This window comes from Streptopelia decaocto (genome assembly GCF_964273445.1).
Source record: "Streptopelia decaocto genome assembly, chromosome: 1".
Classification (NCBI taxonomy): Eukaryota; Metazoa; Chordata; class Aves; order Columbiformes; family Columbidae; genus Streptopelia; species Streptopelia decaocto.
In genome coordinates, this window is record NC_138663.1 from 100,000,741 (window position 1) to 100,018,927 (window position 18,187).

The following is an 18,187-nucleotide window of genomic DNA, read 5'->3' on the forward strand; positions in this document are numbered from 1 at the left end:
ATTTCTTGGGGTTAAGTAATCCAGTTGAACTGAACAGAAACTAATCTAATAGAATTAATATGGAAAAAAAAAGATGGCTTGTTGACTGTTTGTTTGTACGCTCTATTTCGAAAACCCCACCCTTCCAAAATGCTAACGTGCCTATTTTGTTATATATAAAGTAGATTTGCCATACAAATGAAATAATAAGACAATAAAAGTATATGCTGGCTCAAAGATGTGACAGCAATGTATTTCACTGGGAAATTAAGACTGAAAAGAAGAAAATATATTCTAGAAATGTAATATTTACTTGTGCAAAATACAATATAAAAGTAGACATACTTGACCTGGTTTAGTGTACCTCAGAAAACACAACTGATTTACCAAACAACAGTAATATTCCAGGTTTCAGAAATACATGCACACTGCTTTTAATGCTGATCTGACTTTATAACAGAAAACTATAGTCCATATTACTATTCTGTATAATTACATGATTATTGGTTAGTCGGGCGATTCCCAACAGCATATGATGTGGTACATTTACCACAGGCTGCAATTGCCTGCACTCATCTGCACTGTCTACTAGCTGATCATTCCAGAATGAGCTACAGACACCCCAGGGTGTCTCGGCACTAGGAAGTCGTGTGAACCACAGGAACACATCTGTTGAGCAAAACAGCTGTTGTTGATGGACTTGATGTCTGCATTACACATATGGCAACTTCTCCTTTCCCTTTTCCTTCAACTAGTTCTAGCCTGGTCCCACGGACACCATGCCCATTAATCACTACAGCACATTAGGTCCCCCTTCCTGTTACATTCATCCAGAAGAAATCCACTGCATGAACGCTCAGACTGGTCCATGATGTGAAACAGAAGATGATCATGATGCACAGGATACTCACTCCAAAAATAAATTCTGATCCACATTAAAACACTAATGTGTAGATGCACCTCAGACACTTCTAATATCTCCCACAAACACACAAGAGTAGCACTTTAGTGCTTCCTACTACACTAGATTTTCCTCAGAAGCCACACTATCTCAGGACCATTCAGGGCAGCATTCCTTTCTGGATTTGCAAAATGCTTAGGTTTCTGGTGTCTCATTTCCTTAAGAAACTAAGCATTAAAAAAAAAAAAAAAAAAAAAAATCTAAAATTTCCATTTTAAATAGTCTAACTATAAACTATTTGAACACAGGATAATTCATGCAGGTTGCATTGTCATGGAGTCATTTCTGGCTACAAAACTGCTAAATGCACTGTACTACATACCAGCCATGTGATGTTTTACTCTATTTTCTCTTATTCTGTTCCAGTATGTATGGGAGGGACATCATTATATACTACACTTGTATCTTTGCAAGAGTATATATACACACCTGCCCTTAAAAACTGACAGCTCTTCAGAACTCATGTTATTATGACTCAATATCAAGCACCATCAAAGTTTATGCTCATGCTCTTGTACTTAATATACTAATTATTTCCAATATAATTGCATGAAATTCACGTGATAAATTTCAGGAATGTATTTCTTTCTCTTTGGCATGTGTTATTAGGTTACAAGATACTAAATATTTCAAGCAGTAGTAGCAACCATATCCAGCACAAGCTGATGGCTAAATATATTTTCATTTCCCTTTAAAAGAAAAACAAACAAATAAATTAATAAATTCCATGCAGTACCTTTCTCAACAGAAAATATTTGTGACAAATATCAACTATCTTATTCCAATTATCTTGATATATTACTACAAAATTTCTCTTTTTGACCTGTGAAAAGCAACAAGCCTGATAAACATCATTGTCGATATAAGTTCTTTGTTTCACTATCCCAAGTACTTTTAATATTGTAAAAGCATGCAGAAAAGTGTCATCCTGGCAGTAAAAAACAGTACAAATAATGATCCTACAGATGAAATATGCAGTCTAAAATTTGATTATAATTCTACTTTGGTAGTTCCACAGACCCATTCATATTTATACATAAAGTTTTCTATAAAAACATCCTATTTTAGAATTATTGACGTGCATAGCAAAGCTTGCAGAAGTAACAAGTGTCAAAATCAACACAGTTAATTCTAACAGTTGTTAACTCTAACAGTTGTTTAAAACAGATTTGGGGGATTTTTTTCCTTTTTCCACAGAACACCTGGCTCAGTGAGTGAAGTGCATCTCATCAGACCTGGGATTACCTAGAAAAATTTACAAAAGGGTTCTGTGGTCATTCAGGAATTCAAGAACTGTCCAAATTAAAATGAGCCCCAGACTCATAAATAAAACATCCTATCTTCAAACTGAACAAAAACCACCACAGTACTGCTAAAATACACTCAGAAAGCACTAATTCAAATAAATATATGTCAGCCACACCAAAAAAAAAAAAAAAAAGCTTTCACCACAACAGTTAAAGCAGCACTTCAGGGAGAAGTCTTAATTCCCAGACATATTTTAATTGCTACAGTATTTCCATATATCTGCCATTATTGTGGACATTACAAAAAGACAGACAAAATGTAATGTGTACAGTTTAATTAGCCCACAACTTTATTGTCTCATCTCTACAGCACAACCCAACAACAAATCACAGGGTACAAGCCAACACTCCTCTCTATTGCTCCTGTCGGTTAGGCCTTCAGCCTGTTCCTTCCCAGCCCACTAAGCCAATATTAAAGACCAGCGAATGCCAGTTGTGTAGTGGTCAGACACCACATATCACATCACGTAACGTATGCCCTCCTAATTGCATCATGTACCAAAGAGGAATTCGTGATCCCCTTCCCCTAACCAGCTCAGTGCTGCTCTCTTACCCCAGCCCCCAGACCTGTAAACCCTGTTCATATTTGTCTGCAGACCACATTTTTATTCCTATCCTTTTTTAAGGAACTGCAACAGCTCTTGGAACAGCAAAGGTTGCAATGACATTGTGTTGACAAGAGACGAAAAACAGGCATCAAATGAGGGAGCACACAGAAGGGTAGATGAGTCTTTCCACTTGAAATTTAACATGCCTGCTAACCTGACCCTAGCTGGGATCCTTACGCTCTGCAACAAAGACAGTATATTCCTAAGGGAAGAGCCAGCCTTTTAATGCAGGTTACAGTAGTTACAATGTACTTCTTCCAGTTTTCTTAGGAGCTTTTTCCAGTTTGTTAAGAACCATATGCCACAAGAAACATGTCTAACAGGGTAAAATTGCTGCAGTTCAGTCTTCTAGACAACCCTGCAACCAACCTAGGACTGTGAAAGGACAGATGAGAGGGAAAGTAAATCAACGTGAAATTATATTATTTGAGAAAGGTATAACATACTGAAACTACTTACACAGTCTGAGCTACAGGGATGTTAACTGGATCTTTCTACAGTAACAATCTTCAGTGGAAGATTTACATTGCCTCATCACATTGTCATAATACCCTCCACAAACATAAAAGCCTTTCATGTGCCAGCTTTCTAGAATACAGTCTGATAACTGGCTAATGAAGACATACTATAAAAAGAAAATAAATCTGTTCAAGGTAGGACTGAAGCATTTGTGATTAACACATCTGGTTACCAGAAATATAGCTGTTATGCAGAGCCATCATTTCCTGACAGATCCATCATGTTTCAGACACTTCTGGCACCATGTGAAGGAGTTAAAAATTAAGACAGGTTAATTTGCACTGAAGTTATTGAAAGGCTAGTAATATAAGAGGTGTCAAAGCTCAGCCTAAATCTCTACCCAAGCCACAGTATTTTAAACCCTCTAGTTAATGTAAGCAACTGGATATGGAAATTTCACATAATTCCACTGCAAGGATCACAGGAGATCTGAAGCTTAGAATTTGCTTTTATATAGTTGATCTAAATTAACAGACACAAAAGAAAAACATAATGTATACTCTCAAGCTCATAAAATATGGACAACTGAGGTTAATACCAGCTGTCAACATCTTGAATTAACAGGAGGCTCTTTATATTAAAATTTTGTTCCTCTTTCTTAAATTATCTGGGTTTTTTTTCAGAACTGACAAACATTTTAGTTGTTCCATCTTTGGAAAGTCTCAGATTTTGGTGGCATGCTCCAGGAATTCTATCCCATTTATAGTCTTTGCTTCTATTTTACCTGCCTTCTCACCTGTGTAAAGCAATTAAGAAAAACAGTGAAGTGAAGTCGGTTGTGGTACTACAAATATGTTGATAATATTCAAGTTTCTTTTTCATTGGACTGAGGAGCTCTGCTCGATTTGCTTTCTCAGTGGGAAGGTCATGGATGAGAACAAGTTGACTGAGGCTCGATCTATACCAGATGGATCTACTAGGTATGAGTAAGCATCTTAGGGGCATGAAAATTTGACATCTGCTCATATTATGAAGAGAATAAGACATGTCTGTTGATGAAACTAACAGGGATGCTCTGGAATCAATGAGGGCACCTGGATACATAGACTAACAATAAGTAGCTAGGTAATATCTCATTTAAAAAAGAAAAAAATCTATATACTGTCTTTAGTGGTACTCAGCTCTGGTTATATCAAAAATTGCTTCTTACTTTTCCTTACCATCTGAAGGAATCTCTTCTAAAAAATCTTAATTTGAAGTCAAGGTATTTTGCATCTGGCAAATAACTGGAAATTCAGTCTTTCACCTAATGGCATATACCACTCTGAATTTTAAAGTATGATGTCAAGATGTAGTAAGACAGTATTTGACAAAATCAAGTTGTCTTCAAACAGTATACTGGGAATTTTCTTGTTTTTATCTATAAATTCTGAACAGACACTTCCTGTACATTTGCGCTGGCCTAGGCTTATTCCCATTGAAACCACTGGAGACATTACTATCAACTGTATGGATAGAAGACTCGGGCCAGCAGTGAAAGCTCCAGAAAAAATCCTGTATGAAACTATTAATCATTTAAATGGAAGGACTGATAAGTATCAGTCAGAAGGAGGAAAGATGTCCATCTAAAGAAAAAAAATCATAAGCTTACACACTACATTAACATGTAAAGCTTTTTAGTCTTCAAAATTATTTGTAAGTCATACTTTCCATCCCAAAACAAAGGCAGCCAGTATATATACTAGGAACCTTTAAATCTTCATTCCTTTCTACAATTTGAAAAATGGCTGAGGTTTGGTTTAACTTTCAAGATTAGTCCACACTGCTGCTCTTTTTTTCTACTTAGGAAAAGGAAGGTTTTGAACACCGGAAGAAGTCTTGAAATAATTATCATTTGCTGTTAAACATTTAATTGCCCCTGAAATTACAGTTTTGTTGTTTTCCAGTGCTCAAATGCATATGTGTGGTTCTATAATTAACCAAAATATTTCACAAGATGAGCTAATATGCTCATGCATGCACAGTGTCGAATGCATTCCTCCTCAGCTTAGTCAATGAGGATCCATTGGATGGAATATGCATGAAACTTACCAAAAGCCTACTGTCTTTCACACCATTAATTCTATTTTTTAACTCAAAGAAAATCCAACAATAAGCTGCTAGCTGCAGAATAAATCTACATCGTATTTATTCTGACAAACATATCCCATAGCTGCTGGCAAGTACTACAGGAAGTGACACACACCTCATTAATGGGACGATTTTTGCCTCTTTGTGTCAGCTTGTCTAACCCCAAATGTTCCTTCCACCTACTGCACCTTCCAGACTGACCAGTGCTTTGCTAATTCATGATGTCTCAGTTCATAGTTGCATAGAAAGAAATCTCAAAACAGAATAAAGCCTCGAGCTCTCATAATTCCAGTTCCCTTCACAAAACTGCTAGATACGAATCAAACATCAATATATTACACACTCTTTGTGATTAAGAAAAATGGTGGCAAATAATGTGATTCATTATTGTCTAGTTGTAGTTACACAAGTAATACGATTTCATTGTTTTCAAAGTAACTACAACCATCAACCTAATTACAAAAAAAAAAAACCCACCACCACCCAAAAAGCACAAATTATGAAAAAAAAAAAGCCACCAAAACACTAACAGTCACTGTATTAAGACACATTATTATCTCCCCTTCCTCAGCTTTCAACTATTTGCTGCCTCACATATCAGTTCATCCATGTACTAAATTCCAGCAAAACCCGAAGTCTTACAGAAAGTAGGGTTAAGAAATGAATTTATGGTGTTGAGGTCCAAAAATGCCCTGAGGCCTGACTGGAATGTTCCAGTAGTACAAAGAAAACAGTAACAGTTAAAAAACGTTATCAATGAACCACAAATGATGGATAGCCCCAGAACCATGGCCTAAATAACAAGATGAGAAATCATGTTCATGTATGTGAACATGGGATAGACCTGCTAGAAAGCAGCACTGCAGAGAAGGACTTCGGAGTTCTGGTCAACAACGGGTTGATCATAAGTCAACAATGTGCCCTTGTGGCCAAGAAGGCCAATGGTATCCTGGGGTGCATTAGGAAGAGTGTGACCAGCAGGTCCAGAGAGGTTACCCTCCACCTCTACTCTGCCCTGGTGAGGCTGCATCTGGAACATTGTGTCCAGGTCTGGGCTCCCCAGCTCAAAAAGGACAAGGAACTACTGGAAGGAATCCAGCAGCAGAATATGAAGAAGATTAGGGGCCGAGAGCACCTTTCTTATGAGGAGATACTGAGAGAGCTGGGTCTGTTCAGCCTGGAGAAGAGAAAACTGAGAGGGGATCTTACCAATGTTTATAAATATCTCAGGGGTGGGTGTCAAGAGGACGGGACCAGACCTTTCAGTGGTGCCCAATGATAGAATGAGGGGCAATGGGCACAGGCTGAAGCACACGAGGTTCCATGTAAATATGAGGAGAAACTTCTTTACTTTGAAGGTGCCAGAGCCCTGGAACAGGCTGCGCAGAGAGGTTGTTAAGTCTCCTTCTCTGGAAACATTCAAGACCCACCTGGACACATTCCTGTGCAGTCTGTTCTAGGTGTAACTGTTTTATCAGGTGGGTTGGACTAGATGATCCCCAGAGGGCCCTTCCAACCCCAACTATTCTGTGAACCAGGATTATTTGTGGGGTTTTTGGTGATTTTTTTTGGGGGGTTGCTTTTTTTGTTTGGGTTTTTTCAACATAAATTAATGTGAAGATAGCTCCCCCAAAGAGTAATCCAATTAAAAAAAAAAAAAAAAAAAAGCAAAACATAATATACTTCTTAATGCTTACAAGAATGGCAAGAAAGTTTGAACTATATTTACATTAGATTAAATGAGAACATTATTCTCATCCAGTCTCCACCATCAACCTCAGTCTCTGACTCTCTGGACAGAAGACATTCGTCCTGAAGCAATCTTACTATTTCCCTCATATTATCTTATTAAAGGCTCCATGGCAACTGGATTGCAACCCCCACAGGCAGAAAAAGCATAAAGTCTTCACTACCTTGGAGAGGTTTGCAGTTTGAGTTGTGACCACTTGAGAAATTACAGTGGTAGCAGTTTGTCAAACATCTGACTTGAACGATAACATCCTTGTAGTAGACCGTCCCTCACATAGTGCCTGGGGAGGCCACTTCACATTCTCTACTGTATGGGAATAAAACATATGTACAGCTTTTCTCTCATCATGTGGTCAGACTTTGTATGTGTAGTACAGTAAATCCAGCACTTCCAAAAATGCACAGAGTACATGCATAAGATCCAAAGCTTTTCCTGAAGAACTGGGAATACATAAGAAAATCACAGTATTGACTCAAGAGAGCAGGCTGCCATCACGAGAACATATTTCTGGTTGAAAACTCTCCAGAGAGCAAGTTCATAATATTCGGAGAGCAGGTATTGTTCAGAAAACCAAAGCAGCCTGCTCTTTTGTCCCACTTCTCACAATCCATCAATGTGGTTAAAATCTTTAAGAAAGAGAGAAATGAGGGGCAAGCTGCCACCACGAGGACACACTCAGCCCATAAACTGCCTCCAGACTCCAACGTTATTTTTAGGAAAGAAATTAATGAAAACAAGCTGAAAAGAAGCCAGCCACAGGTCAGTAGCATTCCCTAGACAGGCTGCACACTTGAGCACCCCGGTCAAAAACAAACATAATATTTATTTGCCTGCATTGGTATGTATGACAGGACCACGAATTAGCTAGAACTTTGGGCGAATTTTGCTGGAGGTTTCACCTGTGACTGGACTTGCCAATGAAGACAAGAAGATTTTCGAACCAGATTTTTACTAAACTTCAAACAAGAATAATTAACCTTTTTAAACCAGGTAAAACTCCGTGCAGCTGAGAAAGAACAGAAGTCAAAAATATTTACAAACAACTCTTCCCACGCCCATTGTGTCTCCTCTCTGTTTCCAGCCTTAGTTTCAATGAATTGTGTCACAGTAAAATCTACAGTCCCCTCTACTCCTAGACAATTACTCTTCCCAGGATTGTCCTCCATGGTGCGTGCCTGCTGGATGTCACCTATTTCTAGCTTTCTCCCTTCTAAGACTCTCTGCCTCTTTTGCTTCTCCTGCAAGTTCTGGAGCCCTGCCTTCCTCAGGTATCTCAGCTGCAGCCAGGGGAGTCACTCCCTTTGCAAGCTTGAGTCAAGTCACTTTTGTTTTAAAGGACCATGATGTAACAAACCAACCAAGGAAGAAAAAAAAAAAAAAAAGGAAAACATTAAGTATCCATAAAGGTATAATAAGCCATAGGGGGCTTTTTTTTTGTGAAAGATGCATGTATTTTCCTGTATTATGTTTTCCATACATTAATATTTTTACATAATTTTGATGTTTTACCTCTTTGACAGCATAGAAAGACATTGGTGAAAATATTGTCCAAGGAAGTCAAATGAAATTTGATATAAACTTTGTGAGAGGTTGTTCCCCAAATCTGGAAATATTTTATATCCTTTTTGGAGGATAAAAATTAATGTGTGGTTCTTTTCAATCAGCGATGAAAGGAACAGTACTCCATAGTCATGTCTAAAGGGTCCACTTACCTTTCAACACCCCCAGTTCTCCATCTTCATGTCCTGTGATCTCTTGGACATTAAAAGACTAAAAAAGGGATACAACTAGAGTTGGGATACCAAGTTCACAGCACTCCTCTTCTTTGTTGAAAAAGGCTGCATGGGCCCAGTGTTCATACATGGACCTGATCCAGCTGAAATCAACAGAAGGCTTTTCATGGACTTCAAAGGTTTCTGAAATATAAGGCCTTATAAGGCTCAGCTGTGGGAAAGGTCGAAAAATGAAGATTCTTGGTGTAAACTCCTAGGCAAGTGCTTTTTTGGTGCAAGATTTGCATTTGCTAGGCACTAATTACTTAATATCATTATGAATGTGTCTTTCTTTTCTATGATTCCTGATACTCAGTCATGAACTGTAATTTGGATCTTTAAAATACGGATACTAAATAACAGTACATCCTTTTTCTGTTTATAGAAATTGGATATGTACTCAAATACAGATGATCACAGAAAGCAAAAATTCACACAGAATAGCCAATGGAGATGTAGACCAGCCTGTGAATAATCATCCCCATTTGCAGACGCACATAAATTCAGCACTCACTTTTAAGATGTTTGCCCATTGCAAAATGACAAATGTTCAGCATCTGGGAAATCAGTCTGCCTTTCAAGCTGTCTCAAAAATGTATTGGGCTTGTTTACTTTATAGGACACTTAATAAACCAAACACATTTATGAAGCACTAGTTAACACAGAGACAACCCATATGCAGACAATGAAAAATGTTTTAATAATAATTTCAATATGAACACCACCTAGCTTATACCCTTTCACTCTGTGGTAAGTGGATAAATGTTTGAGTGGAAAAGTATTTACATTTTAGAACTCCCAGCGTTTTTCTTTCAAAAGTTTTCTAATGCTTTTGAAAAACAAGCTTTCTTCCCCCTCCCTGACACACCCCCATGACATTAAAACTATGCTTTGCTAATGCTTCCTACACATAAAATATCTGCCTCAAAACATACTAACAACATTCCTATTGGTTTTATTGCATTTTGTATCAGTCACAATTACCAAATTAATAGTAATTTTAATTTCATGAAGAAGAGCAAGATGGAATAATTTTTTTTTTTATTATGTAAGCACTGACAAGTAAAATGTGAGAAAAGCACCTTGGCAACTCATTGTTCAAGAAAATTGTTCACCATTCATTTACATTTTAATACAGTTCATTTCATTTGTATTTAAAACTTACGCTAAATGCACAACCAAACAGGCACAGCTTGGGAAAGCAATGGTTAAGGTTAAGGTCCCAAATCTGAGAGATCAAAACTGCTAGAAAATAATGACAAGGCTCCATAGCCCTTGCACTCATATCAGCTATGCAAGCCCTCATTGATGCCAAAGAGATTTCAATTTGACCATAAGAAAACGAACGTAACTTCCACTGAAATCAGGGAGGTTCACACCAGACCTAGATACAACTGCAAAGACTCATTGTGGCTCAGTTCCACAATACCATGAATAACGCAGGTTGTTTCACTAGATACAGCCATCATTATTCAAAACAAACCTCTCATCTTTAAAGTTTTTACATAAGATCATGTTAGAAGGTCGAAGCACCTCTTGTTCACAATAGCAGATCTTATTATTAAAAACACACCAAATGCCAGAATAATTATCCAGATCATATGCCATATGAACAATAAAAACCAGAAGAATGATTGGGAATTTTAACACATTATGAAAAAAAAAATCATAAAGTAATGACAAATGTTTAAATTTGTCTGTGGAAAGAAACTGACAGCAGTGTGCTTCATGAGACATATGAAAGTCAGAATTATTTAACACAAGGACTATTTTTGGAAAGGAGAAGAGTACTGAAATGGCAACACAAGCAGATGGCACACATTTCCTAAGTAGTAACATATAGAAAAGATTGTGAACATGTCCCAAAAGACCTAAGCAAACTTGGTGCCTGGGCAGCCTACCCATTGGAACTGAAACATTCTGGAATAACACACTACATATCTAGTACATGTAATTACAGAAGTACTACATATCTTTCAAAAAGTAATTTATGGTTTCAGAATTATCCAAGACAGTTACATTAAAGGTTTCTTCATGATGTCCATCTTCTTTACAGGAGAGCACAAAGAGGCACATGCACCCGAGACTTTCAGCCTGGCCTACCACTTTCCCATCTGGAATTGATTCCAGATTTTTTCAGGTACAGTCCCTTTGGAGTTACAAGCAATTTGAAGGCAGATGTGCTGGCACGTAGACAACTAGCTGCCTGACCTGTAGGTAAAATCTAGTATTGGGTATCCACGGGTAATCGTTTGCACACTATTTGCTTGCAGATATAAAAACTGAGAACCTCTTGTTATTTATTTAAAAGAATTGCCTGTTTTCTGTCAAAAACTTCAATTGTCCTTACAGGCAACAGTCCATCTATAACAGTGAAAACAACCTCCTATCACCATATAGTTATCAGTCAATCAACATACCAAACTTTTAAGGCCTTTTTGTTCCCTCTTACAGCTATTAAACATTATGCAACATATAGATCTATTAGCTTGAAAGAACATTTTTGCATCGTTTCAAAACTAATTTTGAGTTAGCCTTAGCTGATCTAGCTTAGCACTAATTCCTAAATACTAATTTTTGGTACAGTACTATTAGATTTATACTAAATCACACTTAGGGGGGGGAATCTTTCAATAATTTCCCTTCATATATTACAAAACTGGCTTACCATTTGAGGGATGTTTATACCGTATCAAAAAGTTCAACTGGAACTCATCCACTGTCCAGATAAGTTAGCCTAAATATGAATACAGAACACCTGTGTGACTAAGCTCACCTACACTGTTGCTGGTGTGTCTTTAAACAGTACCCATCTGAACAAGCTTAAAGTAGGATCTTGGGAACCTATTCAAACAGCAGTCACAAAACTGGTTCGCACTACATGTATAAATCCCAATGTAGAATAAAAGAATAAAGAAATGAATTTGCTAAAATTTGATTTACTATTGAAGACTACCCCAACAGAAAAAATAAAAAAAAGAAAAAAAGAAACACCCCCCCCAAAAAAAAACAACCAAAAAAAAAAAACCAAAAAAAAACACAAAAAAACAAAACCACACAGTAAGAGGTACCAATATCTAAAAATATGGGAAAAAAATATTTGATTTGGCATCAGCATTTTGGATTTAATGCATTGACAACCGTCAATGGTCATATATAAACTAAGGTAAGAAAATGTAAATAGTGAAAACAAATTTAGAAGTGAGTATCAATATTTAGCACACATTTTATATGCAAAATGTAACTACTCCTATTCTCTGTTCTTGTCACTCCTCCATATGTGGAGTGCTGGGTCCAATGTTAATGAGACATGGACTTACTGGAGTAAGTCCAGCAAAGAGCCACTAAGATTAAGGGATTGTAGCATCTCTCACACAAGAAAGGGCTGAGAGAACTGGGATTGTTCGGTGTGGAATGGAAAAGGCTCAGGCAGTTCTCAACAATGTTCATAAATATCTGATGGGAGGGAGTAAAGAAGATGGAGCCAGATGCTTCTCAGTGGTACCCAATAACAGAACAAGAAGTAATGGGCAAAAAACAAAACACAGGAAATTCCACCTGAACATAAGAAACCACTGTGACGGTGGTTAAGCACTAGAAAAGGTTGCCAAGAGGTGCCATCCAGCCTCAAGTACTCTGTTACTCTGTGATCATGTGGCTCCATGCAGCAAACAAGGCCAATCAGTCTAGCTGCTAAGTACTCCTAAAGCCCTTGTTGCTGCCATTCTTCCAGCCTCCAGCATGTTCTACCACCCTTTCAGCTTCTGACCCAATAAACAAGATTGACATCTCCTCTACTTTAGCTAACTTGTTAAGTTTCACGTATTAAGCAGGAAGTCATTTGTGAGGTCTGTAACAGATGGCAACTAACCCAAGAGAACCATGAGTTCTCAGGTCCAAGCAAACACTGCTCTCCATAACATTTTTTATGCTGTACCTTTAGCCTATGTGCTTACACTGATTCTTAAGCCCTTATTCACAAAGGACACTTTTAATCATGCTGTTTTCTGAACATGGCTCAGATAGCTGGCAATTAAGGTTAAAATCCAAACTATGTTTTCACTCAACTTGGAAATGTAACACTAGAGGTCACTGCCATGCCTGCTCCCCCCAAAATGGAAGGAGTTCATCCACAACTAATATCACAGATGGGAAAGGCTAGCCCCTTAGACAGCAATGCAAGGAAATTAGTCTCACTCCAGTAAAACAGGTAGAATATACAGAAAAGTCCTAGCTGAACTTATCTGAGTATCCAAGCCTCTTTTCCAGCTAGCTATACAAGGTCCCTATCCTTCTCAGGGATACAAAAACTTGTGCAGTAACTGTGACCTCATCTTCATGAGTGTTTTACCTACTGTACTAGGTTACTATAAAAACAGATTCACAAGTAAACTTTGGATACATCAAACTAGAATTCCTATCTTTTTCCTGTTCCATCAGCTAAAACACTGAGAAGGCACCTGCCTCAGTAAGAATATGTTGAGGAAAAGAACATATTCAAAGACATCACCCATCTACAAAACCTCATTCCCAAGAACAGCACACCCTCTTCCACACAGGATTCAGAGTCTTGATGTTTCCTGCGGAGCCAGGCACCTTACCCCTTCCTGTCATTCCAAACTAGAGGAAAAATTGTCCTTCCCATTTTATAAGGGCAGCTTACTAACACACAGGCATGGTCTTTCAGATAACAGCCAAATGGGTACAACACTGATTACAATCCAGGACAGTCAGGTTCAAATCTATGTCTTCTCCACTACAGGCTGGCCATTGACTGCCATGGTCTTGGTTGCTGGAAAAACACTCTCGCCACCCTTCCCTGTCCAGGTGTTTTACAGAGAATTTTGCCAGAAACGAAGCACAGCAGTAGTAACTCTACTTGACAATGCGTCACCAAAGAGCATAGACAGCTTCCAGTGAAAGAATCAATTACTCGCTCCTACATTTACGCAACAGTCATTGTAAAACCCCCATCTCAATGCCCCAAATAGCCTGAACATTAAGGCTAGAGAGGTGTGTTCTCCTTGCCCTACTCTTTCTGGTCACGAGTCAATGAATGCTTCATTCAGTGCTGTTCAGTGGCACAGGTTCCACAGTTGGGATGAAAATGCATCCTCTCATCTGCAAAAGCCCAAAGCAAGCTAAAGCTCAAGGCTGCACATGCTCCGGGAGGACAAAAGAGGTATGTTGGAGTCCCTTCATTCATAGATTGCACATCATTGTCTACGGTGGATGAGTATCATTAACATGCTGTTTTAGAAAAGAAGAAACCACTATGACCCACTCTGTTTACATTTTCTGTTTGTTTGCCTTTCTATGAAAGGACTTTGTGCTAGCATGCTTTGTGTGAAACTTCTTAGTCTGTAGATAGGTCATATTTAGACATAAAACGTATCAGGCTATAAGATCTATGTTGTGCAATATCTCACATATCAAGCCCAAATGTCCTTTGGTGTAACCTCTGTGTAGAATTCCCCAGCACTTCCAAAACTGGAATACTCCTGGCCATGAGAATTTTATAGCAAAAAGTAGGCATCTGCACCTATTCAACAGGCATTCTGAAGATCACAGGCTTTTGATTTAGGTGACTAATTCTTCTAGCTCACATCAACAGCATACATGGAAAAAAAAGTCTTTGACCTGTGCCTCAGTTAAAATAATTTCCTCTAATACACCTCTAAAATAGACTTAGACCTGCTTCCCAAAAGTAAATTAACAAATAGATTAAAATAAATAAGTAAATAAAATGCCACACCTCTCTTAACGCTTTCACAAATTGGAATGGTAAAGAAAAATAGGTGAAAATTTTCTGTGGAGGAAAATGAATGAAAATTTCTCACGAATACTTTGGAAATTTGAAAAAAAATCAGTTAGCATTCAAACAAGGGAATCAGCAGGTATAGAATTAATCCTGATTTCACGTTCGTACTACTTGGCCCTCATTCCACGTAAAAGGTTGTTAAGTGATGTGGTTTTGGTACTGTGAACTACACAAAATGAACTCGCTGAAGTGTCAGGGAGTCCACCTCCCATGAGGCATCCATGCTATCTCCATGACCCTCACCACTGAGGTTGTGTCTAGACCAGAGCTGGGAAATGAGTGGGTCAATCTTCTTTCAATTCTTGTCCTAATTGGGAGACACTAGAGTTCCTTCCTGCTCCAGATGGGACCAGCTAGTGTTTAGTTGGCTTCAAAGGTTGAATCAGATTACAAGATAAGTGGGCATCTCTGAAATGAAAAGAACTTCAGAAACTGCTACCAGTTGAGATGAAAGGGGGGGACAAAGGAGGGGGGTGTATTTAAAAAGAGGGAGAAGAGAGGAGGATGAAAGGAGCATCGAATCCTTTAGCCCTCGTGAAATAATATGGCCCAGACCTGCATGTCCTACAGTCCACTGTTTCTCCTGTGAGAAGATTGGATGCTTGCTCTATTCTAAAACTCTCCTTCTTTCCTTCATTAAAAGACAATAAAATGCTAAACTTTTATAAACAGGAACACTTTATCTTCCAAGCATTACAGTCATTTCACGTCTAGTAGGAGTTTAATTCCTGGTCATTCAGATAAATTACCGTATGCTTTAGCAGGTTGGGGTTAAACTCTGAGATTTTCAACTGATTTAAAAAAAAAAAAACAAAAACAAAAACACACCAGCCAGTTATCAAGTCCTAACTGAGTAATTTGCAGCTTATTTCACCCAAGCTAATTAAAATGTAATCACTATTGTTTGGCAATGTGTATTCTGTCAGCAGTTTTACGTCGGAAATCTTGCCAAGAAAACACACACACCAAAAAAAAAAAGCTTTTCACCAGAAATTGGCTTGATCTAAACTGCCTCTTTAGCCACTGAAACTGTAAAACAAGTAAGTTACAACCGCCTGACAACGCAATAAAAAATACTAATCCCTCTCCAAGATAATGAAGTGTTTTAATGGGTTCCCTCCTTTCAAGCCGCCCCGTGAAGCGCAGGCCGCGCTGACAGCGCCCGCCCCGCCGCCCCGGCCCCCGCGCAGCGGCGGGAGAAGCCTCGCGCGGGGCGGCCCCGCCCGCCCCACGCGGGCAGCGCAGCCCCTCGCGGCGCGTCCCCGGGGTCTTTAACCCAAAGCTGGTTACAGGCGCCGAACACTTTCTGCTACCGTTGAAACGAAGGCATTAAGCTTTCCTTCCACACTGATTTTCTTTTCTATTCTTTTTTAATCGGGTTATCCTTAAATATCTCTCAAACATGCCTTTTGCACCGACAACTTAGCCCTGAACGCTGCTTGACCCAAAACATTTGCCCGGGCGGTTCCAGTTTCTAACTGACAGGACAACGCAGGGCAAGTGAGCGGCGCTGGGTCCCCTGCGCGCTGCAGGGACGCGCCATCCCGAAAGGTGGAGGTGGCTCCCTTCCCACCGGGCTGGCCAGACCTTTCCGAAAAGGGCTTAAGGGCCAGGGAGGGAGAAGGGCTGGCAGTCCAGGAGGATTTGCAACATTTCTTCGGCGTCGACTCAGTTTAATACTTGCACAACGTAGAACAGGTGGGGAAGGGAGAAGGGAAAGGTACGTGTATAACTGGAAGACGGGAAAGGACGGGCAAGTACCCGCTGCTGTAACACCGCCTCCCGCATTGCTTCCAGCACAGTCGCCTTCGGGGCTCACCTTCATTTCATTTTATACCTCAAGCGATTCCTGTCAGTTCATCCCCATTTACCCCCACTTCACCCCTACTTCCCCGTTCCCACTAGCCAGAGGTGTGCTTCTGTTTCAGGAAAATAAATAAATAAATAAATAAATAAATAGCCAGCCATTTACCATCACCCTCGTCTTCTAGGAGGTCGGCACCAAATATTACATGTTCTCGACCATCGCTCTTAAAAAAAACATTTCAAACTTTCCCAGCAGGCTGGAGAAGGGAAGCCCCGCGGAATCTCCCCGACACCTCCCTCCGCTCGGACGCACAAGCGTATCCCTGGCCCCAGAGCACCGTGCCGCGCCTGTCCCTCCCTCCCCACGTCTCTGGACATCACCGGAGGCATCGCAGAGCACCTGCGAGGAGCCGGGACAGAGCGCTGCCCACGCCTCGCCCCTCCGCGGGCTCAGCCCCGCCGCCCAGCCGGCCGGCGAGCAGCTGACAAGCGTATGTCGGGGCGCGGCGTGCGGGGAGCCCCACGATCCGCCGCCTCCTCCCGCCGACCGGCCACGCGAGGAGCCCGGCCGGCACCCACAGGCACCCGCGGGCCTCGGCGCTGCCGCGGGGCTGTGCCCACCTGCCCGCCGCCTCCCGGTGCTGGCGGCAGCACCCCCAACGCGCCCGTCGGCCCTTGGGGAAACGGCCCCCCAACTTTGCCAAGAGGCTCTCCAGCCCCGCCGTCCTTCCCGCCCCTACATCGCGTCCGCCGCGCCGGTGGCGGGGGAAACCCACCCGCCGGGCGGGCCGGGCAACAGCGGCGGGGGTGGCCTGCGCGGCGCCATGCCCCTACCTGGAAGTGCTTGAAGAAGGCGGAGATGCGGGTGATCTGGAGACTCAGGCACCTGGAGGTGCATCTGGCGGTGGAGAAAGCGTCGTCCTGCCTGCGGACGGCGGCGCCAGCCCCCGGCCCGGAGGGGCTGCCGCAGGCGGCCGTTACCCAGAGGAGCAAGGCGAGGGACGCGCCGGGCGCCCTCCGCACCATCGCTCTGCAGGAGAGGAGGGCAGGGGGGCGGCCGGGCGCTGCGAGGGGCGGCAGGCGCCGGAGTGAGCTCCCGCTCGGCGGGCTGGTGCCGGGCTGCGCTGGGGGGAGGCACCTCCGCGCCGCACAAACTACACAAGAAAAGTTCAATCATTCAACTCTCCTCACCCCCTCCCGCCCGCTCCGGCCCACAGCCCTCCCCCGCCCGGCAGCGGGCGGGCCGAGCCTGACAGCGGCCGCGCCATTGGCTGCGCCGAGCGCCAGTGGCGGGGCGGGCGGGCCGTGGTGGCCGCGGGCAGGTCGGACCGCCGGAGCCGCTGCTGGGCAGTCGCCGGACGCCGCCACCTGTGGGGCATCTGGGCGGGTAGCGGCGCGCCCATCCCGCAGCCCTGTCCTCATACTGGGGCGGGCGGGGTGGGGGTCCTGCAGCGCTGGGGGTGCGCGGCCGGACCCCCACCTGCCCGGCCGTTGGGAACCGGCCGTTGGTTGGCGCGGGGCCGGCCCGCTATCCGCGCTGGGCCGGCGCGGCGGCCTGGGGCAGCTCGGGCACCCCTCGCTGGTGGAGGGGAGC

At 41.7% G+C, this 18,187-nt stretch overlaps 1 protein-coding gene across 2 annotated transcripts in view; it reads right to left on the minus strand.

Moving 5' to 3' along the window:
- ANOS1 (anosmin 1) overlaps positions 1-17,755 on the minus strand; it is a 141,133-nt gene extending 123,378 nt beyond the window's left edge. For both annotated transcript variants that reach the window (XM_082051560.1, XM_082051559.1), the window contains exon 1: positions 17,428-17,755. In XM_082051560.1, the coding sequence (XP_081907686.1) occupies positions 17,428-17,619 (192 nt within the window). In that variant the 5' untranslated portion in view covers positions 17,620-17,755. The remainder of the gene's footprint in view (positions 1-17,427) is intronic.
- Between the last annotated feature and the right edge of the window lie 432 nt (positions 17,756-18,187).